At 65.4% G+C, this 20,829-nt stretch overlaps 2 protein-coding genes across 3 annotated transcripts; one reads left to right on the top strand and one right to left on the bottom strand.

The window, feature by feature from the left end:
- Nucleotides 1–291: 291 nt before the first annotated feature.
- KRTCAP2 (keratinocyte associated protein 2) lies at nucleotides 292–3,581 on the bottom strand. The gene is made up of 5 exons (XM_048828593.2): nucleotides 3,301–3,581; nucleotides 1,677–1,831; nucleotides 1,493–1,556; nucleotides 987–1,053; nucleotides 292–482 (listed from the first exon to the last, which is right to left on the bottom strand). Exons 1-5 carry the CDS (start codon nucleotides 3,566–3,568, stop codon nucleotides 362–364), a joined length of 675 nt encoding a protein of 224 aa, XP_048684550.2. The 5' UTR covers nucleotides 3,569–3,581; the 3' UTR covers nucleotides 292–361.
- A 1,896-nt stretch (nucleotides 3,582–5,477) lies between these two features.
- TRIM46 (tripartite motif containing 46) lies at nucleotides 5,478–20,000 on the top strand. 2 transcript variants are annotated; one of them, XM_048828545.2, is made up of 10 exons: nucleotides 5,478–5,640; nucleotides 7,347–7,602; nucleotides 8,707–9,050; nucleotides 9,560–9,703; nucleotides 10,350–10,445; nucleotides 10,645–10,898; nucleotides 11,239–11,360; nucleotides 15,369–15,668; nucleotides 17,485–17,782; nucleotides 18,155–20,000. In XM_048828545.2, exons 1-10 carry the CDS (start codon nucleotides 5,578–5,580, stop codon nucleotides 18,528–18,530), a joined length of 2,253 nt encoding a protein of 750 aa, XP_048684502.1. In that variant the 5' UTR covers nucleotides 5,478–5,577; the 3' UTR covers nucleotides 18,531–20,000. The 2 variants fall into 2 exon arrangements, with proteins under 2 accessions (XP_048684502.1, XP_048684503.1); XM_048828546.2 differs by lacking the exon at nucleotides 5,478–5,640 and adding an exon at nucleotides 5,978–6,228.
- The last annotated feature ends 829 nt before the right edge of the window (nucleotides 20,001–20,829 follow it).

Below are 20,829 nucleotides of genomic sequence, written 5' to 3'. Positions count from 1 at the left end.
GTTCAATCCGTGTTTTGTGTCACCTCCCGGACACGCAGAATTACTGCCAAAACCACAGTGCCCCCTGCTGGACACTGCTGGCTATTGCACAGGATGAAGCCACCACACTGTCAGCCGTTTGTGTAGAGCGGCCCCTGCTGCCTGTCGGACACAAAGACAGACCTTACCCGGCCACCCGCGGCCAGCACCTCGCCCTGGCGTGAACGTGCAGGGGAGCTGGGCCCTGGGCAAGGGGAGCAGGCATGCCCAGTCACCGAGGCCAAGGAACCCACAGGAGCTACTGACCAGAGGTTACAAAGAGACCGTTTTATTGGGTACCCCAGAGTCCCGGGCAGGCTGGATGGGAGGGTTCATGGGGGCATCAATTCCTCTTCTTGCCTTTGCCAATGGCCTTGGCGGGCGCTGCCATGGGTGCTGCAGACTGGTAGAGCGTGGAGGAAATCTTATTGATGTAGTAGAGGGCAATCATGGAGAAGATGAAGCTGGGAGGAGAGAGGAGGGCAGGCCAGTCAGCACCATCCCTTGCCCATACCTGCTCCCCACATGAGCTCCAGCTATTAGAGACCAGGCGGGCGCAGCTTATCCCACACCACCTTCCTCTGAAGCAACTGGCACTAGCCTGGTGGAGACAGAATCCTGGGCAAGATGGACCAGGAGTCAGAGCCAGTCATGCAATTCTTATGTGCTTTGTTACCAGCCGGGAAATGGACCTGCCACCCCTCGCCTGGCACAGTGGCAGCCCCGCCAGCCCCATGCCCAGCCGGGGAGCAGCCCCGCTGGCCCCGCAACCCCTTGCCTAGTACAGGGGCAGCACCACCAGCTCAGGAAAGGAGCTCAGTAAGGCCCAGCAGGTCTCTTCAGCCCTGACAGCACCTTCTTAGAGGAGGGGCTGGATGTTGGTGCTCCCCAGGGCAATGCCCTCCCCCCACTCCAAGACTGAGGGTACCTGTTCCCTGCTACCACCCTGGGATAGGCTTTCTACATACCAGGTGGTCACACACACTCTGTGGATGAGGCCTGATGCAAAGAGAGCGAGTAAAAGACAGACGAGAACTGGAGCAAAAGAGAGAAGGGGAGAAATGTCAGAGGCAGTGAGTGTCTGCCCTGGGCATGCTGCATTGGCCGGCCAGCATCCCCCAAGGGGAGGAGCAGCAAGTGGGAACCCTCCCCCAGTAGAGCAGGGTTAGGGTCCCTTGGCGGGGAGCAGCACGTGGGAACCCCAGAGCAGGGTTAGGGTCCCACTGGGAGTGCAGCATGGGGAGGATTTTCCCAGGGCAGGGCTGGGGTCCCAAAGGCGGGGCAGCGCGTCTGCTCAGTGCAGCACTGGACTCTCAGCAGGGCAGCTCCCTGCAGACCCAGCGTCTCAGGAATAATCAGACCCCCCGCCCCCCACTTGCATCCTCTTGGATCTTGCGGTTTCTTTTAATTACCTGGGAGCTATGGATGTGACACCCCCTCCCCCTCCCCCTCTCCGGCAGGGCTGGGCACTTACTCTCCGGGAATATTTTGGCTTGGAACCCTTTGCCGAAGACCAGACTCTCCAGGTTGTTGAAGGCCTGGAGCCAGAGTTAAGGAAAGGAAGGGAGGCAGCTGCCCCTGAGGAGGCAGCGCAAGGTCCGCCCCAGCTCAAGTCTCCCCCCATCCCACCCCCCCCCCCCCCATGTCCCAAAGGATACGGTGAGGGAGAAGATGAAGAGCGCGGATCCCAGCAGCCCGCCCTGGATGGTCAGCCACTCGGTGGAGGCCAGCTGCTTGCTGTACATCTGCATCCCGGTGAAGAGCAGCAGGGAGAGGAGCGAGGAGAGCGCCAGGGACGTGCCTGTGCCCACGGCTGGGGACAGAGCAAGAATCACACAATGGGGCGCTGGGCCACTGCCGGGCCCTCCCCAGCAACCCGCAGCCACCCGCCAGCTCACGCTGCTGTGTGAAAGGCCACGCGGCGCCCGGTCGCCAGGGTGATGGGTGCCACACGAGCTGTGTGCTGTGCAGCAGCCCTGCCCTAGTGCCCGGGCAGCCAGGTGCCAGCAGCCCCCTGTGAGCGCGGGGGGCACCATGGGCACGAAGCCTTGGGGTGATCCCTGCCCACCTCTCCTGGCGGGCACCCCTAGACCCCCCTGCCTGGGGCACCTCACTTCACCCCCACTGTGCCCCCCCAGGCCCCCCCAGGGCACCACACTCCATCACCCTGCCCACCCTGGGGCACCTTCCCAGCGGGCACCCCCAAATTCCCCCCACCTGGGGCACCTCATCCCCCCAGAACACCATACCGCCCCGCCCTGCACCCCCAGACCCCCCCCAGGCACCTCCCCTGGCAGGCACCCCCAGACCCCCCCGCCTGGAGCACCAAACCTCACCCCCCTGCCCCCCGCCTGGGGCACCTCAACCCCCACCCTGCACCCCCGGCACCCCCAGTCCCCCCCGGGCACCTCCCCTGGCAGGCACCCCCAGCCCCCCCCCCGCCTGGGGCACCAAACCTCACCCCCCTGCCCCCCGCCTGGGGCACCTCACCCCCCCGCCCTGCACCCCCAGCACCCCCAGTCCCCCCCGGGCACCTCCCCTGGCAGGCACCCCCAGCCCCCCCCGCCTGGGGCACCAAACCTCACCCCCCTGGCCCCCCCCCCGCCTGGGGCACTTCACCCCCCCGCCCTGCACCCCCGGCACCCCCAGTCCCCCCCGGGCACCTCCCCTGGCAGGCACCCCCAGCCCCCCCCGCCTGGGGCACCAAACCTCACCCCCCTGCCCCCCGCCTGGGGCACCTCACCCCCCCGCCCTGCACCCCCAGCACCCCCAGTCCCCCCCGGGCACCTCCCCTGGCAGGCACCCCCAGCCCCCCCCGCCTGGGGCACCAAACCTCACCCCCCCGCCCCCCCCCGCCTGGGGCACCTCACCCCCCCGCCCTGCACCCCCGGGCACCCCCAGTCCCCCCCCGCCTGGGGCACCAAACCTCACCCCCCTGCCCCCCCCAGGGCCCCCCGCCTGGGGCACCTCACCCCCCCGCCCTGCACCCCCGGGCACCCCCAGTCCCCCCCCGCCTGGGGCACCAAACCTCACCCCCCTGCCCCCCCCGCCTGGGGCACCTCACCCCCCCGCCCTGCACCCCCGGGCACCCCCAGTCCCCCCCCGCCTGGGGCACCAAACCTCACCCCCCTGCCCCCCCCAGGGCCCCCCGCCTGGGGCACCTCACCCCCCCGCCCTGCACCCCCGGGCACCCCCAGTCCCCCCCCGCCTGGGGCACCAAACCTCACCCCCCTGCCCCCCCAGGGCCCCCCGCCTGGGGCACCTCACCCCCACCCCCGTTACCCATGGTGCCCCGCGAGACGCCGCCGCCGACCCGTCCGCTCTGAGACCCAGACCCGCCGACCCGGTCTCCTGCGCACGCGCGGCCAACCCGGCACGGAGAGCCGCACTGCGCACGCGCGAGGCCGAGGCTGCTCGGGAAGGGACGCGGCAGTGAGCGAGTGGTGAGTCTTTTGCGCATGCGCAGCCCTACGGCCTTCCAGTGATCTCTGAGTCCGCCTGGCGGCCGAGAGCCGACGATGCAACCCGCGTTGTGCGATTTCGTGCGCATGTGCAGAGCCTTGTAATGCAGCGCCCCCTGGAGGCTGGACGTAGACATTGCAGTTATCCTAAAGCGCCCCCACTCTACTAGCCTGGCAGGAGCTCCCTCCCCTCCGGCCCTTATGGGTGTAGGGGCTGGACCGGGGGGTGCCGCACCCCCCATGCCTTGAAGTGGTTTCCAGCATATCCAGGGGAAGTTCGGTTCAATGGCTCAGCACCGCACTGTACACATTGCTCCAGCACCCTGCTCTTGTGGGGAGGGGTCTGGGGCTGTGGGGCCCTGGGCACTGGGGTGGGACCTGTCTGTGCCCACCGAGGCGCAGTAGGGACAGACAGACATAGACCGAGGGGTGGACAGACGGGTGGATACAGAGACCTGTCTGCACTAGCCATGGTGGTGGAGGGGGCACAGCAGTGGGGCTAGGAGCAAAGGGGGTGGGAGCAGTGGGGCTGGGGGCTGGAAGCAGTGGGGCTGGGAGCAGCAGATCACATGTCTGGTGCCTCCCACGCTGTGGCCAATGCCCTCGGCACTGAAGTGGTTTTCACCAACTCCCCATCCCCTCCCCTGTCCCCGTTTCCCCCCTTTGGGCCCTTTCTCAGGGTCTGGGCGTTAACTGCTGCACTAAGAGGCCCATTAGGGCTCTCTGGTGACTCACTGTTCTAGCAGTGCCCCTGGGTGCTGGCATCTTCCAGCCCGGACAACTCAGCTATAACATGATTCAGAGTAGCAGCCGTGTTAGTCTGTATTCGCAAAAAGAACAGGAGGACTTGTGGCACCTTAGAGACGAACCAATTTATTTGAGCATAAGCTTTCGTGAGCTACAGCTCACTTCATCGGATGCATTCAGTGGAAAATACCGTTACATGGAGCTCGTGCCATGACGTCTGGACCCCAGAGTGTGCCTCAAGTTTTCAATCCTCTCCTTTCCGGGCCTGGGCTGCCAGTCACAGGGCCTTTTCCCTTCTGCTCTGGCTCTGCACAGCCCGGGGCTGGAGAGACACACAGCCCAGCAGCTTGGCAGCCCCTAGGCCATGTCCACATTGGCAAACAGTGTTTAGCATCCGATGAAGTGAGCTGTAGCTCACGAAAGCTTATGCTCAAATAAATTGGTTAGTCTCTAAGGTGCCACAAGTACTCCTTTTCTTTTTGCGAATACAGACTAACACGGCTCTTACTCTGAAACCAGTGTTTAGCTTGTATCACGTTCACAGTGCGGACAGACAGTCGTCGAGTGGGTCGAGGGAAAGCCCAGGGGGAGCCGAGGGCTAGGCACCAGGGGTTAAAACACACCTTTTTCCTAGGGAAGACAAGGCCTGTGGAATCAAGAGAGATGAGGTGGGGGAGGGAATATCTTACTGGACCAGAGTCTGTGGGTGAGAAACAAGCTTCCGAGCTGCTCAGAGCTCTTCTGACAGGTCTGGGGAACAAATCAGACCGGCTCCCAGCAAGAGTCCCCGTTGTACCCAACCCCCACGGCAGCAGGCACTACCCAGCGGCCATGCTGGCAGCCAAACTCCCCTCTCCATTGGTGCGAGATCCCCAGCGGGGATGGGGGAGCCTGGCTCTCAGGTCATACGTCTGGCGTTGCACAGGGGTGTGGACCATGGCAGGGAGGTGCTTTCACGGGGCCCCAGATCCCCAAAGGGACTGAGCTGAGGGGGTGGGCGTCCTGGTGTCAGGGGGTGTGCAGGCGATGGGCCAGTCTCCGTGATGCTGGGCTAGTAACCCCAGCCAGGCTGCCTCTGTCCCGCTCTCCCCTCCCCGGCACTGGCTGTTGCCCCCTGCCACACGAGGGGCAGCCCTGCCCCGAGGGTGCCAGCCCCCCTCCTCTGTCTGCAGGAGCAGGGGGGCAGCCCTGCCCCCCTCCACGTGCCAGCCCCTCGCCCCTACCCCGGGAGCATGCGCACCGCTCCCTGCCTCAGCTCGGCTCCTCCGTGCGCCCCCCCGCCGCAGCGTGGGGTGTTCGCCGCCGCCGCGCTGCCGTCGGGACCGGAGCCCGGCCGGGGGCGGCCGGAGCCATGGCGGAGGGCGAGGAGCTGCAGACCTTCACCTCCATCATGGATGCGCTCGTGCGGATCAGTGTGAGCGGCTGGGGGCTGGCTCCTCGGGCGGGGGGTGGGGGGGCACGCCCCGTGATGGGGGGTACGGGTATGGGGCGCACGGGGGTGTGCAATGCACGGGGGTGATCGGTGTGCATTGCACGGGGATGGGGCGTGCAGGGGCCGGGAGGATGATTGTGCAGTGCAAAGGATACTCGGGTGTGCAATGCACGGGGATCACTGGGTGTGTAGTGTGTGGGGGATGGGCGTGCAATGCACGGGGTGGGGTAGATGATGGTGGTGGCATGGGAGGGGGGTGAGCAGGAACCAGACCAGCTGCTTGTGGGGGTGAGAGGCCCCCGGGGCTCCCCATTCGCCTCCATCCCTGCCCTGGACCCGCCTTCCCCAGAGGCTGAGAAGGATCCCGAGTATCCATGCAGCTCTCAGTCTCCATGGCAACCCTATGCAGGAGCGCCCAGGGCTGGATGCCAGGCAGCAGCAGCAGGGCCCAGTCCAGCTTCTGTCTCTGCCCTGCCCCCTTCTCCCCCTCCTCCTCCCTCCCCCCCCTCGCTTTGTGTCGTCTGCGCCCCTTCTCCGGAGGCAGAGATGGCATCCAAGAGATGCAGCAAGGTGAGCGCGGGCCCTGGCCAGCTGACAGCTCGCCCGCCGGGGGTCTGGGAGCAGGGGGACTGTCTGGGCTTTGTCCTTGGCCCCTGCGGGCCAGAGATGGATGGCCTGGCAGGCTGCAGGCTTGCTGGCTGCCTCGATCCCCAGTGGCATTGTGCAGCAGCGAGGTGGGGGGGTGTGTGTGCATGTCTGCGGTGCACACCGAACTGGGCAGATGCACCTGGCAGATGCCAGCCACACAAGGGGCAGCCCCTAGCAGGGGCAGCCTAGCCAGGAGCGGAGGGCCCGTGAATGGGGCTTGGGGCAGAGGGAGCCGTGTGTTTTGGGCCGGGGGGAGGCTCTTTGCCCCACTGGGGGAGTTGTCAGCTTGTGGGCTCCTCAGGACAACGCACTGGGACTTGGGGCCTGCCCTGGGACTGGCTCCGGGGCCCGCATCAGGCCCTTCCCTTGGTCGCTTTGGGCCGCAAGCAGAGCCAGGATTTCGCTCTTTCTGGGTTGGAACTGGACGGGTTTGGGGGCTGGGTGGGCGATTGCAGAGCAAACCCGCAGCGAACAGGCCCGGTGTGTGCAATGGGGGCGGGGAGGGGGCGTTTAGGGGGAAGCAGCGTGCCCCAGACCCTCTAACGAAGCAGCAAATTCTGCCATCGTTCCGAATGCAAAGCGCAGTGTGGAAACCAGGGTCCTTCTGGGAAACGCCCCGAGCTCTGCTCTGAGGGCCGGGGAATGGAGAAGGAGCAGCCTGGGGAGCTGGGGTCAGAGCCCACGGGAGCGCGTGGCAGGCTGGCCAGACTGGAGGAATCTGGGACCATGCACCTAGCTGGGGGCTGGCTGGGCAGGTTCTGCAGCCAGCTGGGCACCTGCAGGGAACCTGGCACCTCTTGTTACCTGCTGAAAGCGGCCAGTTGGCAGCTGTTTCTGGGACGAGCGGCTGTGAGACTGGGGGGATGGGAGGGGCCCCCCTGGGGAGTGGCTGTAATACCTGCCCAGCAAAGGCTCCCCCATGTGGCTGCCAGCATGGCGCTCCCGGGTCAGGACTGAGCCCCAGCACCCCCTCTGGTGGGGGTGGGGAAAGGCAGTTCCTAGGGGGGCAGTTGTGACCTTTCTCCTTGGCCCCTCTCCAGACCAGCATGAAGAACATGGAACGGGAGCTGATCTGCCCTGTCTGCAAGGAGATGTACAAGCAGCCGCTGGCCCTGCCCTGCATGCACAATGTCTGCCACGTCTGTGCCAGTGAGATCCTCGTGCAGCATGGCTACATCTGCTGTGACCCCAGTTCGGAGCCCACCTCGCCTGCCTCCACACCGGCCACCCGCAGCCCCCGCATGGGCCGCAGGGTTGTCCCCAAACCCGACCGCTTGGATCGGCTCCTCAAGTCAGGTGGGGACAGAGCAGCACGTCCTGGGATTCCCAGCCCTGCCACAGGAGGACCCTGCTTCTAGGGTCTGGGGGATGCAGCTTCCACATCCTCTGAGCCCTGGAAAACCCCCAGAGTGCATTGGGAGCAGAAGGCTCCTGATCCCCCTTGGCAGAGTGGGAGGAGTCTGTGCATCTTGGTGCAGGAATTCACTGGGGAAGCTCAGTCAGGGGCCGGCAGGAGGCTGCGGGGCCTGGGAGGGTAACCAGGCCTGAGGTCTCTGTGCAAGGGGCAGAGGGCGGGGATGGGTAGGTGACGGCCATGGCAGGGGGGTGACGGCCGTGGCGGGAGGGTTAATGGCTGTGGTGGGGAGGGATCGGCCGTGGCAGGGGGGTGACGGCCGTGGCGAGGGTTCGTGGCCGTGGCAGGGGGATGGCGGCCGTGGCGGGAGGGTTAATGGATGTGGCGGGGAGGGATCGGCCGTGGCAGGGGGGTGATGGCCGTGGCGAGGGTTCGTGGCCGTGGCAGGGGGATGGCGGCCGTGGCGGGAGGGTTAATGGCTGTGGCGGGGAGGGGTCGGCTGTGGCAGGGGGTGACGGCCGTGGCGAGGGTTCGTGGCCGTGGCAGGGGGATGGTGGCCGTGGCGGGAGGGTTAATGGCTGTGGCGGGGAGGGGTCAGCCGTGGCAGGGGGGTGACGGCCGTGGCGAGGGTTCGTGGCCGTGGCAGGGGGGTGGCGGCCGTGGCGGGAGGGTTAATGGCTGTGGCGGGGAGGGGTCGGCCGTGGCAGGGGGGTGACGGCCGTGGCGAGGGTTCGTGGCCGTGGCAGGGGGGTGGCGGCCGTGGCGGGAGGGTTAATGGCTGTGGCGGGGAGGGGTCGGCCGTGGCAGGGGGGTGACGGCCGTGGTGAGGGTTCGTGGCCGTGGCAGGGGGATGGCGGCCGTGGCGGGAGGGTTAATGGCTGTGGCAGGGAGGGGTCGGCCGTGGCAGCGGGGGTGACGGCCGTGGCGAGGGTTCGTGGCCGTGGCAGGGGGATGGCGGCCGTGGCGGGAGGGTTAATGGCTGTGGCGGGGAGGGGTCGGCCGTGGCAGGGCTGAGTGTCATGTGACAGGCTTCTGGGGTCCCCCAGGGTTTGGCACCTACCCGGGCCGGAAGCGGGGGGCCGTGCACCCCCAGACCGTCAGCTTTCCGTGCCCGTCCTGCCAGCGGGATGTGGAGCTGGGCGAGCGGGGCCTGGGCAGCCTGTTCCGGAACCTGACGCTGGAGCGGGCTGTGGAGCGGTACCGCCAGACCATCAGCATCGGCACCGCCATCGTGTGCCAGTTTTGCAAGCCCCCCCCGCTGGAGGCCACCAAGGGCTGCACCGAGTGCAAGTCGAGCTTCTGCAACGAGTGCTTCAAGCTCTGCCACCCCTGGGGCACCCAGAAGGCCCAGCACGAGCCCACGCCGCCCACCCTCAACTTCCGGCCCAAGGTAGGGGCTGCCCAGGGCGTCCCGGGCCAGGCTCCAGCGAGGCCCGGACGCGAGCAGTCCCCAGGCTGGGCCCTGGGCCCTGGGGCATGGCTGGGGAGAGGTCTGGGTGCTGGGACTCGGTTGGGGAGGGGGTGGCGTGTCTGGGCCTGGCGTCACCCGCCTGTGCCCAGAGCAGGGGCCACCGGGCACCTGAACATGGCTCCGAGGTGAAAGGGCCTCTGGCTGCTGCTGCACGGGCGGCTGGGGTGGAGGCAGGCGGGGGGGCTGGAGGCGTGTAGGGCGATGCCAGCCCCGGTGTCGCACCCCTGCGTGCTGGCGGGGGCCTGATGCCAGGGACACTGGGGGGGGGTGCCAAGATCAGGGGGCACGTGGATGGAAGGGGGATGCTGAGGCAGCTGGGGGGGGCACTGAGTGGGGAGGGGGGTGCTGACACCCACTGGCGGGGTGGGGGTGCTGGCTGGAAAGCAGGGCGCCGGCCCCTGTTGCTGAGCGTGGGCCTTGCTGCGCAGGGTCTGATGTGTCCGGAGCACAAGGAGGAGGTGACTCACTACTGCAAGACCTGCCAGCGGCTGGTGTGCCCTCTGTGCCGCGTGCGCCGCACTCATGCCAGCCACAAGATCACGCCTGTGCTGAGCGCCTACCAGGCCCTGCGGGTAAGGGATGCACCGGGGCTTCCCAGGCCAGAGCTGGGGGGTGCAGATGGAGTATGGGTGGTGGGGAGCTTTGTGCTGGCACTTGGGGCATGGGCAGGGTGGGGCGTGGGTCTCCATGGCAGAGAGGGTCAGGTACAGATGGGGGATTGGCAGGCCGGGAGGACTGTCTCTCTGTCAGAGCTGGGCAACACAAGTGGGATGTACCCTGAGGGGGGAATCCCATCCCGGAGCTGGGGGTGTGCAGATCAATAGGGCATGCACAGGGTGGGGGTCCAGTACCAGCAGTGGAGGGTGCAGATGAGACATGCAGTGAGCAAGGTGCATGCAGTGGGGGGGGATGCAGTGAATGGGGTACATGTCGTGGGGGGAATCAGTGAACGAGGTGCATGCAGAGGGGTGATGCAGTGAGCAAGGTGCATGCAGTGGGGATGCATTGAGTGGGGTGCATGCAGTGTTGGGGGGGTCAGGTCCCTTTGTAAACCTGCCGCCACCCTCGTGGACTGTGCATGTTGGCCCAGGCGTGGGGCCCGGCTTGTTCAATGTGCACAGCCAGGTGGCTGGGTTCAGAGCCCTCCTCCCTCCCCGTGGACTGGACGGTGCGAGGTGAGCGGCCTGTGTGTCTCTTTTGCCCACGCTGCCTGTGTAGGAGAAGCTGACGAAGAGCCTCACCTACATCCTGAGCAGCCAGGACACGGTGCAGGTGCAGATCGCGGAGCTGGAGGAGACGGTGAAGCACACCGAGGTGAGCGGGGGTCGCCAGCAAGGGGCACTGCCAGGACCGGGGGATGGGACGCTGCTTCACCCCTCTGGGGCGAGGGCAGGAGGTGTCCTGGCACTGTGCTCCATCCCCAGGGCACCCCCAGGCCAGGTGCCAAAGCCCCGAGGCAGCGGGGCCCCTGTGTGGAGGGAGGCCCCATGGTGAATCTGCTCTGGTCGGGCAGGTGAGTGGGTCCCAGGCCAAGGAGGAGGTTTCCCAGCTGATACGGGGCCTGTGCACGGTGCTGGAGGAGAAGCAGACGGCCCTGCTGCAGGCCATCCAGGAGTCCCAGCAGGAGCGGCTGGCCAGCCTGCACCACCAGATCCAGGAGCACCGGGCCATGCTGGAGAACTCGGGCATGGTGGGCTACGCCCAGGAGGTGCTGAAGGAGACCGACCACCCCTGCTTTGTCCAGGCAGCCAAGCAGCTGCACAGCAGGTACCGTTCCCTCTAATTTCGTTGGGGTGGGTCCTGCTTTGAGCAGGGGGTGGGACAAGAACCTCCTGAGGTCCCTTCCAACCCTGATCGTCTGTGGTTCTGTGGGCGCCGCAGGGGATCTCCCGGGGCCAGGGATCTGGCTGATGCGCTGTCCCCATCTCCCAGTGCAGTGGGACACATGCAGGAGGAGCCTTCCACCCCTGTGGGCTAGCGGGAGGGACTCGGGGCTCAATTGCCGGGAGCCCCCATACTGGTGCGTGAGTAGGACTGGGCACTGGTGCCACCGGGAGCCCCTTACCGGGGCCCGTTGCACCGACGCCTGAATCTCCCGTCGTCGCAGGATCGTCAGGGCCACAGACTCGCTGCAGAGCTTCCGGCCTGCTGCCACTTCGTCCTTCAGCCGCTTCCAGCTGGACCTCAGCAGAGAGATGAAGCTGCTCGCGGACCTGACCTTTATCAAAGGTAAACATGACAGCCGGAGACCTGCGGCCAGCCGCAGGGGAGGAGCTCTGGGCTGAGGGGGAGGAGCTTCCTCTGTGGCTTCCTTTAGGGGGAGGAGCTTCCTTTGTGGCTTCCTTTAGGGGGAGGAGCTCTGGGCTGTGTGGGAGGAGTTCTGGAATGAGGGGAGGGGCTTCCTGGATGGGGAGGAGCTCTATGCTGAGAGGGAGGAGCTTTCTCTCTGCTTTCCTGGAGAGGGAGGAGCTGTGTGCAGAGTGGAAGGAGCTTCCTGCCAAGCACCCTGCAGCGGGAGAAGCGCTCTGTCTGGCACCCTGCAGGGGGAGGAGCTCTGTCTGGAGGGGGAGGAGCTCCCTGCCTGGCAGCTGGAGTGGGAGGAGCTCTGTCTGGAGTGGGAGGAGCTCCTGTCTGGCAGCCTGACCCCCACACCTCCCTTCTGTGTGGAGCTGGATCAGGGGCTGGCAGCTGCTGGAGAGAGACCTGTGGGAGAAGTGGCCTCATGGGCTCCCGCAAAGCCTCCCACACTTCGGGTCCTGCCCTCAGCTACCGCGTTGTCCTGCCCTACCCAGGGGGCCCCTCCTGGCAGGAAGCTGCTCGCTCTCGGGGCAGGCAGGGTATGTGAAATACCCATCGGGGCTCCCTATAGAGTCAAGAGACGGGTCCCCTGGCCCAGCAGCCCCCAGAGTCCATGGGGCTCAGCCAGCGTCAGCCCCCACCCTGTGCTCCAGGCTCCCTGCAGGCAGGGCAGGGGCGGAGGGTAGGAAGCTGGGGGTCAAGAGCCTGTGCGGTGGGACTTGGATGTGAGCAAACAGGACCAGGACCCTGTGCCAGATGCAGAAGGGTGAGTAGCCAGCTGGGCCAGGCTGGGCCAGGACTCCCTGTGGGGGAGCGCTCCCATGGGAAGGGCAGGTGCCCTCCCCCACGGGCAGGTGCCCACCCCGGGCCCTGCACTGCACCGGCTGGGGACTCTTTTCAGACTCGCTTCTACCTCTGTTTGTTTATAGGCTATGGCCGCTGCTGAGTCGTCACTGAAGTACCCGAGGCAAGTCACGCTCCCGCCCCTAGACCTGCCCCAGCTCTCTCTCACCAGACCTCTGTCCTCTTCCCCCATTCATCCCCCCATCCCTCGCTTCTGTGCCCATGCCCCATCTGCCCCCCATCCCTCGCTTCTGTGCCCTTCCCCATCTGCCCCCCATCCCTCGCTTCTGTGCCCTTCCCCATCTGCCCCCCATCCCTCGCTTCTGTGCCCATCCCCCATCTGCCCCCATTCCTCCATCCCTCCCTTCTGTGCCCGCCCCCCATCTGCCCCCCATCCCTCGCTTCTGTGCCCACCCCCATCTGCCCCCATCCCCCCATCCCTCCCTTCTGTGCCCATTCCCCATCTGCCCCCATCCCTCCATCCCTCGCTTCTGTGCCCGCCCCCATCCCTTGCTTCTGAGCCCATCCCCCATCTGCCCTCCATCCCTTGCTTCTGTGCCCATCCCCATCTGCCCCCATCCCTCCATCCCTCGCTTCTGTGCCCGCCCCCCATCTGCCCCCCATCCCACGCTTCTGTGCCCGCCCCCCATCTGCCCCCATCCCCCCATCTCTCACTTCTGTGCCCATCCCCATCTGCCCCCTGTGACGAAGTGGGACTGTTCTTAATGTTTCCTCTGAATAGTGTGGGGGTGCCTCAGTTTCCCCTAGGCAGTTCTTAAGTATCTATGGGGTGGGGTAAGCATGTATGATCATTGCAGAGCCCTAGAGGGCAGGTGTGTGCAGGGGTCTGGACACAGAGAATGGCCGACACCCTGTTTCCTGGCAACTGATGGCCTGGGCCCTTCCCCCCTGCAAGGTGAGAGCTAAAGGGTTGGAGAACAAAGGAATCAGGTGACCACCTGGCCCGGGAAAGGGTGGGGAGGGATAGCTCAGTGGTTTGAGCATTGGCCTGCTAAACCCAGGGTTGTGAGTTCAATCCTTGAGGAGGCCATTTAGGGATCGGGGCAAAAATTGGGGATTGGTCCTGCTTTGAGCAGGGGGTTGGACTAGATGACCTCCTGAGGTCCCTTCCAAGCCTGATATTCTATGATATATGCCATCATATGCCAGCAGTGCCCCTCTGCCATGTACATTGGCCAAACCGAACAGTCCCACTTCGTCACACCCCCAATCCCTCGCTTCTGTGCCCGCTCCCATCTACCCCCCATCCCTCCATCCCTCGCTTCTGAGCACATCCCCCACCTGCCCTCCATCCCTTGCTTCTGTGCCCACCCCCATCTGCCCCCATCCCCCCATCCCTCACTTCTGTGCCCATCCCCATCTGCCCCCCATTCCTCATTTCTGTGCCTGCCCCCCATCTGCCCCCCATCCCTCGCTTCTGTGCCCACCCCCATCTGCCCCCATCCCTCCATCCCTCGCTTCTGTGCCCGCCCCCCATCTGCCCCCCATCCCTCGCTTCTGTGCCCGCCCCCCATCTGCCCTCCATCCCTCGCTTCTGTGCCCATGCCCCATGTGCCCCCCATCCCTCGCTTCTGTGCCCTTCCCCATCTGCCCCCATCCCTCCATCCCTCGCTTCTGTGCCCATCCCCATCTGCCCCATCCCCCCACCCTCGCTTCTGTGCCCTTCCCCATCTGCCCCCATCCCTCCATCCCTCGCTTCTGTGCCCATCCCCATCTGCCCCCATCCCCCCACCCTCGCTTCTGTGCCCTTCCCCATCTGCCCCATCCCTCCATCCCTCGCTTCTGTGCCCATCCCCATCTGCCCCATCCCCCCACCCTCGCTTCTGTGCCCTTCCCCATCTGCCCCCATCCCTCCATCCCTCGCTTCTGTGCCCATCCCCATCTGCCCCCATCCCCCCACCCTCGCTTCTGTGCCTGCCCCCATCCCTCCATCCCTCGCTTCTGTGCCCATCCCCATCTGCCCTCCATCCCTCGCTTCTGTGCCCGCCCCTATCCCTTGCTTCTGAGCCCATCCCCCATCTGCCCCCATCCCTCCATCCCTTGCTTCTGTGCCCATCCCCATCTGCCCCCATCCCTCCATCCCTCGCTTCTGTGCCCGCCCCCCATCTACTCCCATCCCTCGCTTCTGTGCCTGCCCCATCTACCCCCCATCCCGCCATCCCTCGCTTCTGTGTCCACCCCCCATCCCTCCATCCCTCGCTTTTGTGCCCACCCCCATCTGCCCCCCATCTCTCGCTTCTGTGCCCGCCCCCCATCTGCCCCCATCCCCCCATCCCTCGCTTCTGTGCCCGCCCCATCTGCCCTCCATCCCTCGCTTCTGTGCCCATCCCCCATCTGCCCGCATCCCTCGCTTCTGTGCCCGCCCCATCTACCCCCCATCCCCCCATCCCTTGCTTCTGTGCCCACCCCCATCTGACCCCCATCCCTCGCTTCTGTGCCCACCCCCATCTGCCCTCCATCCCTCGCTTCTGTGCCCATCCCCCATCTGCCCCCATCCCCCCATCCCTCGCTTCTGTGCCCGCCCCCCATCTGCCCCCATCCCTCCATCCCTCGCTTCTGTCTCCATCCCCCCATCTGCCACTCCATCCTTCTGTGCCCATCCCTCACTTCCCACCCATCCCTGTCCCTATTCCTCCATCCCTGTGTCTCCATCCCCCACTATCCTCATCCCATCCCTCCGTCCTCTCTCCCCTCTGTTCCAGCTCCCCACCCCTCACCGCCCAGTCCCCGCCACCACCCTCCATCACGCTGTGCCCGGTTCCATCCCCAGCTCCATCCTTCAGTTCCCTGCTCCCCCTCATCCCCTCCTGTGTCTCCAGCCTCTGCTCCCTCCCTGCCTCTCTCTCCCCACACTTGCACTCAGCCCGCCTGGTCCCTGGAGCCTCTCAGCAGCCCCTGGCCCCGTCTCCCTGACTCTCCCCCTGGTGCCCACACAAGCTCTCGGCAGTCAGAGTCCCCTAGCCTCCTGCTGGTTGTGCGTCCGTCCGTCCGTCCGGAATGCCCCCGCCCTGCGTCTGGCCGCTCGCCTGCCCCCCAAGTGGGGCCTGCTCGCTTAGCCTGTGTCTCTCCCTGCAGCCCCCGAGGCGCCGGTGATCGACACGCAGCGCACCTACGCCTACGACCAGATCTTCCTCTGCTGGCGCCTGCCCCAGCTCTCGCCGCCCGCCTGGCACTTCACTGTGGAGTACCGCAAGAGCGACGCCAAGGCCAAGGCGCTCAAGCTGTGGCAGCGGCGGGAGGAAGTGCGGGGCACCAGCGCCCTGGTGGAGTACCTGGACACGGACAGCGTCTACGTGCTGAGAGTGAAGGGCTGCAACAAGGCCGGCTTCGGGGAGTACAGCGAAGATATCTACCTGCACACGCCGCCCGCACCAGGTGAGGGGGGATCGACCTGCACACGCCGCCCGCACCGGGTGAGGGGGGATCGACCTGCACACACCGCCCGCACCGGGTGAGGGGGGATCGACCTGCACACGCCGCCCACACCGGGTGAGGGGGGGGGATCTACCTGCACACGCCGCCCGCACCGGGTGAGGGGGGGGGATCTACCTGCACACGCCGCCCGCACCGGGTGGGGGGGGGGTCTACCTGCACACGCCGCCCGCACCGGGTGGGGGGGGGATCTACCTGCACACGCCGCCCGTACCGGGTGAGGGGATATCCCCTCCTGTTCTGCCTGCACCAGGTGTGGGGGGACCTACCTGCACACACCGCCTGCACCAGGTAAGGGATATTTATATGAGGGAAGATTAATAAGACTGGGAATTTTCAGCTTGGAAAAGAGACGACTAAGGGGGGATATGATTGAGGTCTATAAAATCATGACAGGTGTGGAGAAGTGAATCAGGAAATGTTATTTACTCCTTCTCATAACACAAGAACTAGGGGTTGCCAAATTAAATTAATGGGCAGCAGGTTTAAAACAAACAAAAGGAAGTATTTCTTCACACAGCGCACAGTCAACCTGTGGAACTCCTTGCCAGATGATGTTGTGAAGGCCAAGACATTACCAGGGTTCAAAAAAGAACTAGATAAATTCATGGAGGATAGGTCCATCAATGGCTATGAGCCAGGATGGGCAGGGATGGTGTCCCTAGCCTCTGTTTGCCAGAGGCTGGGAATGGGCGACAGGGGATGGATCACTGGGCGATTCCCTGTTCTGTTCATTCCCTCTGGGGCACCTGGCACTGGCCACCATCGGCAGACAGGACACTGGGCTGGATGGACCCTTGGTCTGACCCAGTCTGGTCGTTCTTATGAGATTATAGGAATTTCCTGTTTTCACAATATTTTTCTGAAACTTTTTAAATCAACCTTTCATTCACTATATACTGTACTCCCTCCCATCCCTCCACCTGCTTTAACCCAAAACCTGAGTTTTTTCGAAGTGAAATCATGGAATTATATTTTTTGCGAAAGACTTTGATATACATTTAAACATCTGATGGACCCCACCCCAGAGATGGCTGCATGTCAGCACTGGGTGAGCAATTGCCGCACAAGGTTGCTATCTGGCTATCAACCAGCTGCTGCACCCAACCCCAGAGGTGGTTGCATTTCATGCCCTGGGGCTGTGAAACACCACAGGGATAAAGAAAGATGAGGACTCAGAAGCAGGCCTAAAACCTCAGTATCTAGATACTATGGGAACTGATGATCTCCCTTCTGTTTGCCAGAAGCTGGGAATGGGCGACAGGGGATGGATCACTTGGTGATTCCCTGTTCTGTTCATTCCCTCTGGGGCACCTGGCACTGGCCACTGTGGAAGACAGGACACTGGGCTAGATGGACCCTTGGTCTGACCCAGTCTGGCCGTTCTTATGTTACCCCCCCAGCACCGTCTGTGCCAGGTTGGGGGGACCTACCTGCCCACACCTCCCACAGCACACATCTGTGACCTGCAGACGGAGGGCTCTAAGCCAGCCCTGGGGATCTCCATGGGGATGCACCTCGGGAGTCACCCCAGCCCCAGAGCCGCAGCACGGGGAAGTGCTGTGAGTGGTCAGTGTCTGTGAGTCCCGTGCACTCGACCCAGGGTTGTGGTGACTCCCAGCTAGGGGGAAGCCCAGGTTGCTGCGCCCCTGAGGAGTCCCACGTGTCCCTGCGTCCCGCCAGGAGAGGAGCCTGTGGGGGTGTGGGGCCCCCCTGTCTTTCAGCCCTTCCCCACTCTCTGTTCTCTCTCGCTTCTCAGTCCTGAGCTTCTTCCTCGATAACCGCTGGGGCTTCAACCGGGAGCGCCTGGCCATCAGCAAGGACCAGCGGGCTGTGCGTAGTGTACCTGGCCTGCCCATGCTCTTTGCCGCTGAGCGCCTCATGACCAGCTGCCACCTCTCCATCGACCTGCTCATCGGCGACGTGGCCGTCACGCAGGGCCGCAGTTACTGGGCCTGCTGCGTGGACCCCAGCTCCTACCTGGTCAAGGTGGGCGTGGGGCTGGAGAGCAAGCTGCAGGAGTGGTTCCAGGTGCCGCAGGACGTGGTGAGCCCCAGGTGAGGGCAGAAGCTGGGCCACCCACGCTGGGGGTGGGGGAGGCAGGGCCCAGCAATGCCCCCAGGTCCGTGGGCCTTGGGCTGGAGCTCCCATCACACCGTCAGGCCCTTGGGCTGGTTCTCTGGAGCTCCCAGCATCCCCTCGGGCCCCTCCCTCTGTCGCACCCCACACCCGGCTAAGCCCTTGGCATGCTTTACTGCTCCCTGAGGGAGGGGCCTGGATGCTAACCGGGCAGAGGGGCAGAGACCATGGGGGGCTTCAGCCCCCTCTGTCTGAGGCTGCCATGCCCCAGGGGATGGGATCGTCTCAGGGCGGATCCGTCTGTGTGTCCGTCCACACCATTTACTCATGCTCCCCCTCCTGCCGGGCAGGTACGACCCAGACAGCGGGCATGACAGTGGGGCGGAAGACGCCACCGTGGACGTGCCCCCCCCATACGCCTTCCTGACCATCGGCATGGGCAAGATCCTGCTGCCCCATGGCTCGGCCCTCACCTCCCGCGACCCCAGCGGCTGCACCATCCCCCTGCCCCCCCGCATCGGCGTCTGCCTGGACTACGAGCGGGGCAAGGTGAGCTTCTACGACGCTGTCTCCTTCCGCGGCCTGTGGGAGTGCGGCGTGGACTGCTCGGGCCCCGTCTGCCCGGCCTTCTGCTTCATCGGGGGCGGGGCCCTGCAGCTGCAGGAGCTGGTGGCCAGCAAACAGGAGCGCAAAGTGACCATCGGGGGCCTCTCCAAGCTGGACTGAGCCGGCCATGGCACACGCCGGCCGGGGATTGGCCCCGGGGCCAGCTGCCGGCAGTGGGATTGCACGCCGCGGACATGCCACCAGGAGGAGCCGCCTGAGCCCTGCCCTCCGCCCGGCGTGGGAGTTTGGCTCTGGGGACCACTGAGCTCTGGCCAGTGGGGTTAACGAGGGGGGCCTCAGAGCTGACGGGGAGCGGAGCGAGGCTCTGACATGGGGCCAGTTTAGGGCCTCAGCCCCCGGGCCCGGAGCGCAGGCTGCAGTGACAGCAGAAGGGCGGCGTAGGGCAGACCCCTGCCAGCGTGGGACCCAGCCATGAGCTGAGGCCTCGGGGGCCAGGAGAGCCCAGCTCTGCTTCCCAGCGTCTCCGTGCTGGGCTTGTGAATCCTTCCTGTTCTGGTGGATTGTGGGGGGAGGGTTGGGGCCTGCTGCTCCCCCTCACCGCCCTCCCACCAAAACCTCTCCCCTCCCACCCCCAGCTCCTCTCCACGGCCTGCCAGGGGCTCCCACCTGAAATGATGCCCTCTCCAGCACGTTTAACTATGGAGTCTGAGCTGTGGGCGCTGAGGACACTGGGCAGAGCCTGGCAGTGCCCCTGAACCAACCCCCATCCTGCCAGGCTCTGGCCTGAGGATGGGCCGGGCCTGGGTGAGTGTCACGTTCCCGAGATCCTCCTTCCACATGGACCAGGGCGCAACAGCCAGCCGCTGTGCCTGGGCCTGAGAGGGGGAGCTGAGTGGGGCCGAGCTGGGGAGCTGCCTGAGCCCCGGGCTGGGCCCTGGGCCGGGGGAGGTTGGGCTGGGTTGGGCAGAGGGTGATTGTAGACGTGGCTCATTGACCCAGCCAGCCCAGCTGCTGCCCAGAGCCAGGGCTCGTCCTGCCCCCTGCATCTGGGCTCATCCTGCCACTCCCTCAGCGCGGCTCTGCAGAGGAAGCGGGTGACGGCGGAGAGGTGCAGAGAGCCCTGCTCACTGGGAAGGCACCAGGCTGCAGAGTGAAGCTCCCTCCCCAGGCTGGGGCCTGCTGGAAACATCCCGTCAAGTGCGAGGGAGGATGGGAGAGCACGGAGGGGGTCTCACCCCGACCTCCACGCTGCCATGCAGGGAGCTCCCCACGTGGGTCCAGCCCTGCCCTGCTGCACCTGTCCTGCGAAGCCCCTACGGCACCGGCATGAAGTGTCTGCACCCGCTGCCCTGCACGCGCCTCCTTCCGGGGGACAGGGGGGCTAGTGCAGCTTCACCTCCACAAACAGCAAAGCGCCAAGGAGCAAATCCACCCACTTCTATTCTTCCAAAGCCTGTGCCATGGGCAGGGGGCAGGCGTTGGGCTGGCTGGGGATGGTAGGGCCAAGGCCTCTCGGGGCCTGGGCTCCGGCACTGGGAGCTCCCAGAATTTCTGTGGGGTCTCATGGGGTCTGTACTGTGCAATCGCTGTATTTTCATGGTTTCCTACAATAAACTGCAATGCCAGAGACTCTAGGAGCAGCGATTCTCACTGGGCTGCGCCACCCCCGCGGTGGGACCCAGCCCTGGAGGAGGCACCCAGGCACACTCTTGCTGGCTGTACACATCTGGGCCCCTCTCCCTCGTACAAATCTTTGGCCTTTGTGTAGCACCTTCCAGCAGCTGCCCCAGAGACCTTGGACATCCCAACCGCCCTAGCGAGAAGCCCGTGGGGGTGAAGAGATTTGCCCAAGTCAATCAGTGGCAGAAGGGGAACAGAACCCACAACTCCTGACCACTGCTCTCACCACTAGGCCATGGTGCCTGCTGAAGAATGGCTGGTAGCTGCTGGGGGAGTGTCCAGAGCCCACGCCTGGCCTGGGTTCTGCTACGCTGGCCCGCCTCCCCCCGTTAGCAGGGGGCCTGGCCCTGGGGGGTGAAAGTGGCTTCCCTGGGGTCACAGCTGCTGCTCCCCGGTCTGTGCAGTCAGGCGTCCACCCGAACAGGCCTGTGGGTGGCAGACACGGGGCTGCACCACGACTGACGGCCGGCAGAGGGCAATGCCAGCCCAGCGATGGACACCGGGAGCCAGGGGAGGGGCTGCTGTACAGACAGCTCCATGCGCTGCCGTGCCAACCCTACACTCTGGCCGTGTGTCCCGATGCCGTGGGCAGCAGGGGGCCGCCTCACGCCCGGGCACGGTGCGGGGCTGAGGCCCAGGGGCGTGCAGGGCTGTGGACACGTAGCTGGGAGGGCGCTGCCTGCTCGCCCGGCCCTCGGACGGCCCCAGACACGGGCTCTGCAGGCAGCGGCTGGGTGGGACGTCTGGGGCACCACTTCCTCGTCCCTGCCCAGCCTTC

Source organism: Caretta caretta, chromosome 24, assembly GCF_965140235.1.
Source record: "Caretta caretta isolate rCarCar2 chromosome 24, rCarCar1.hap1, whole genome shotgun sequence".
NCBI lineage: Eukaryota > Metazoa > Chordata > Testudines > Cheloniidae > Caretta > Caretta caretta.
The sequence above is the reverse complement of the archived record's forward strand: the minus strand, read 5'-3'. Positions and strand labels throughout refer to the sequence as shown.

What these genes read in the sequence shown, in the direction of transcription:
- KRTCAP2 (XM_048828593.2), bottom strand. Translation starts at nt 3,568, where the DNA reads ATGCGCACGAAATCGCACAACGCGGGTTGCATCGTCGGCTCTCGGCCG. An exon ending in AGCCAAAATATTCCCGGAGA is followed by an intron (nt 1,054 to 1,492) that starts GTAAGTGCCCAG and finishes CTTTTGCTCCAG; the next exon opens with TTCTCGTCTGTCTTTTACTC. An exon ending in AGAGTGTGTGTGACCACCTG is followed by an intron (nt 483 to 986) that starts GTATGTAGAAAG and finishes CTCTCCTCCCAG; the next exon opens with CTTCATCTTCTCCATGATTG.
- TRIM46 (XM_048828545.2), top strand. Translation starts at nt 5,578, where the DNA reads ATGGCGGAGGGCGAGGAGCTGCAGACCTTCACCTCCATCATGGATGCG. An exon ending in GCGCCTACCAGGCCCTGCGG is followed by an intron (nt 9,704 to 10,349) that starts GTAAGGGATGCA and finishes CTGCCTGTGTAG; the next exon opens with GAGAAGCTGACGAAGAGCCT. An exon ending in GGACCTGACCTTTATCAAAG is followed by an intron (nt 11,361 to 15,368) that starts GTAAACATGACA and finishes CTCTCCCTGCAG; the next exon opens with CCCCCGAGGCGCCGGTGATC.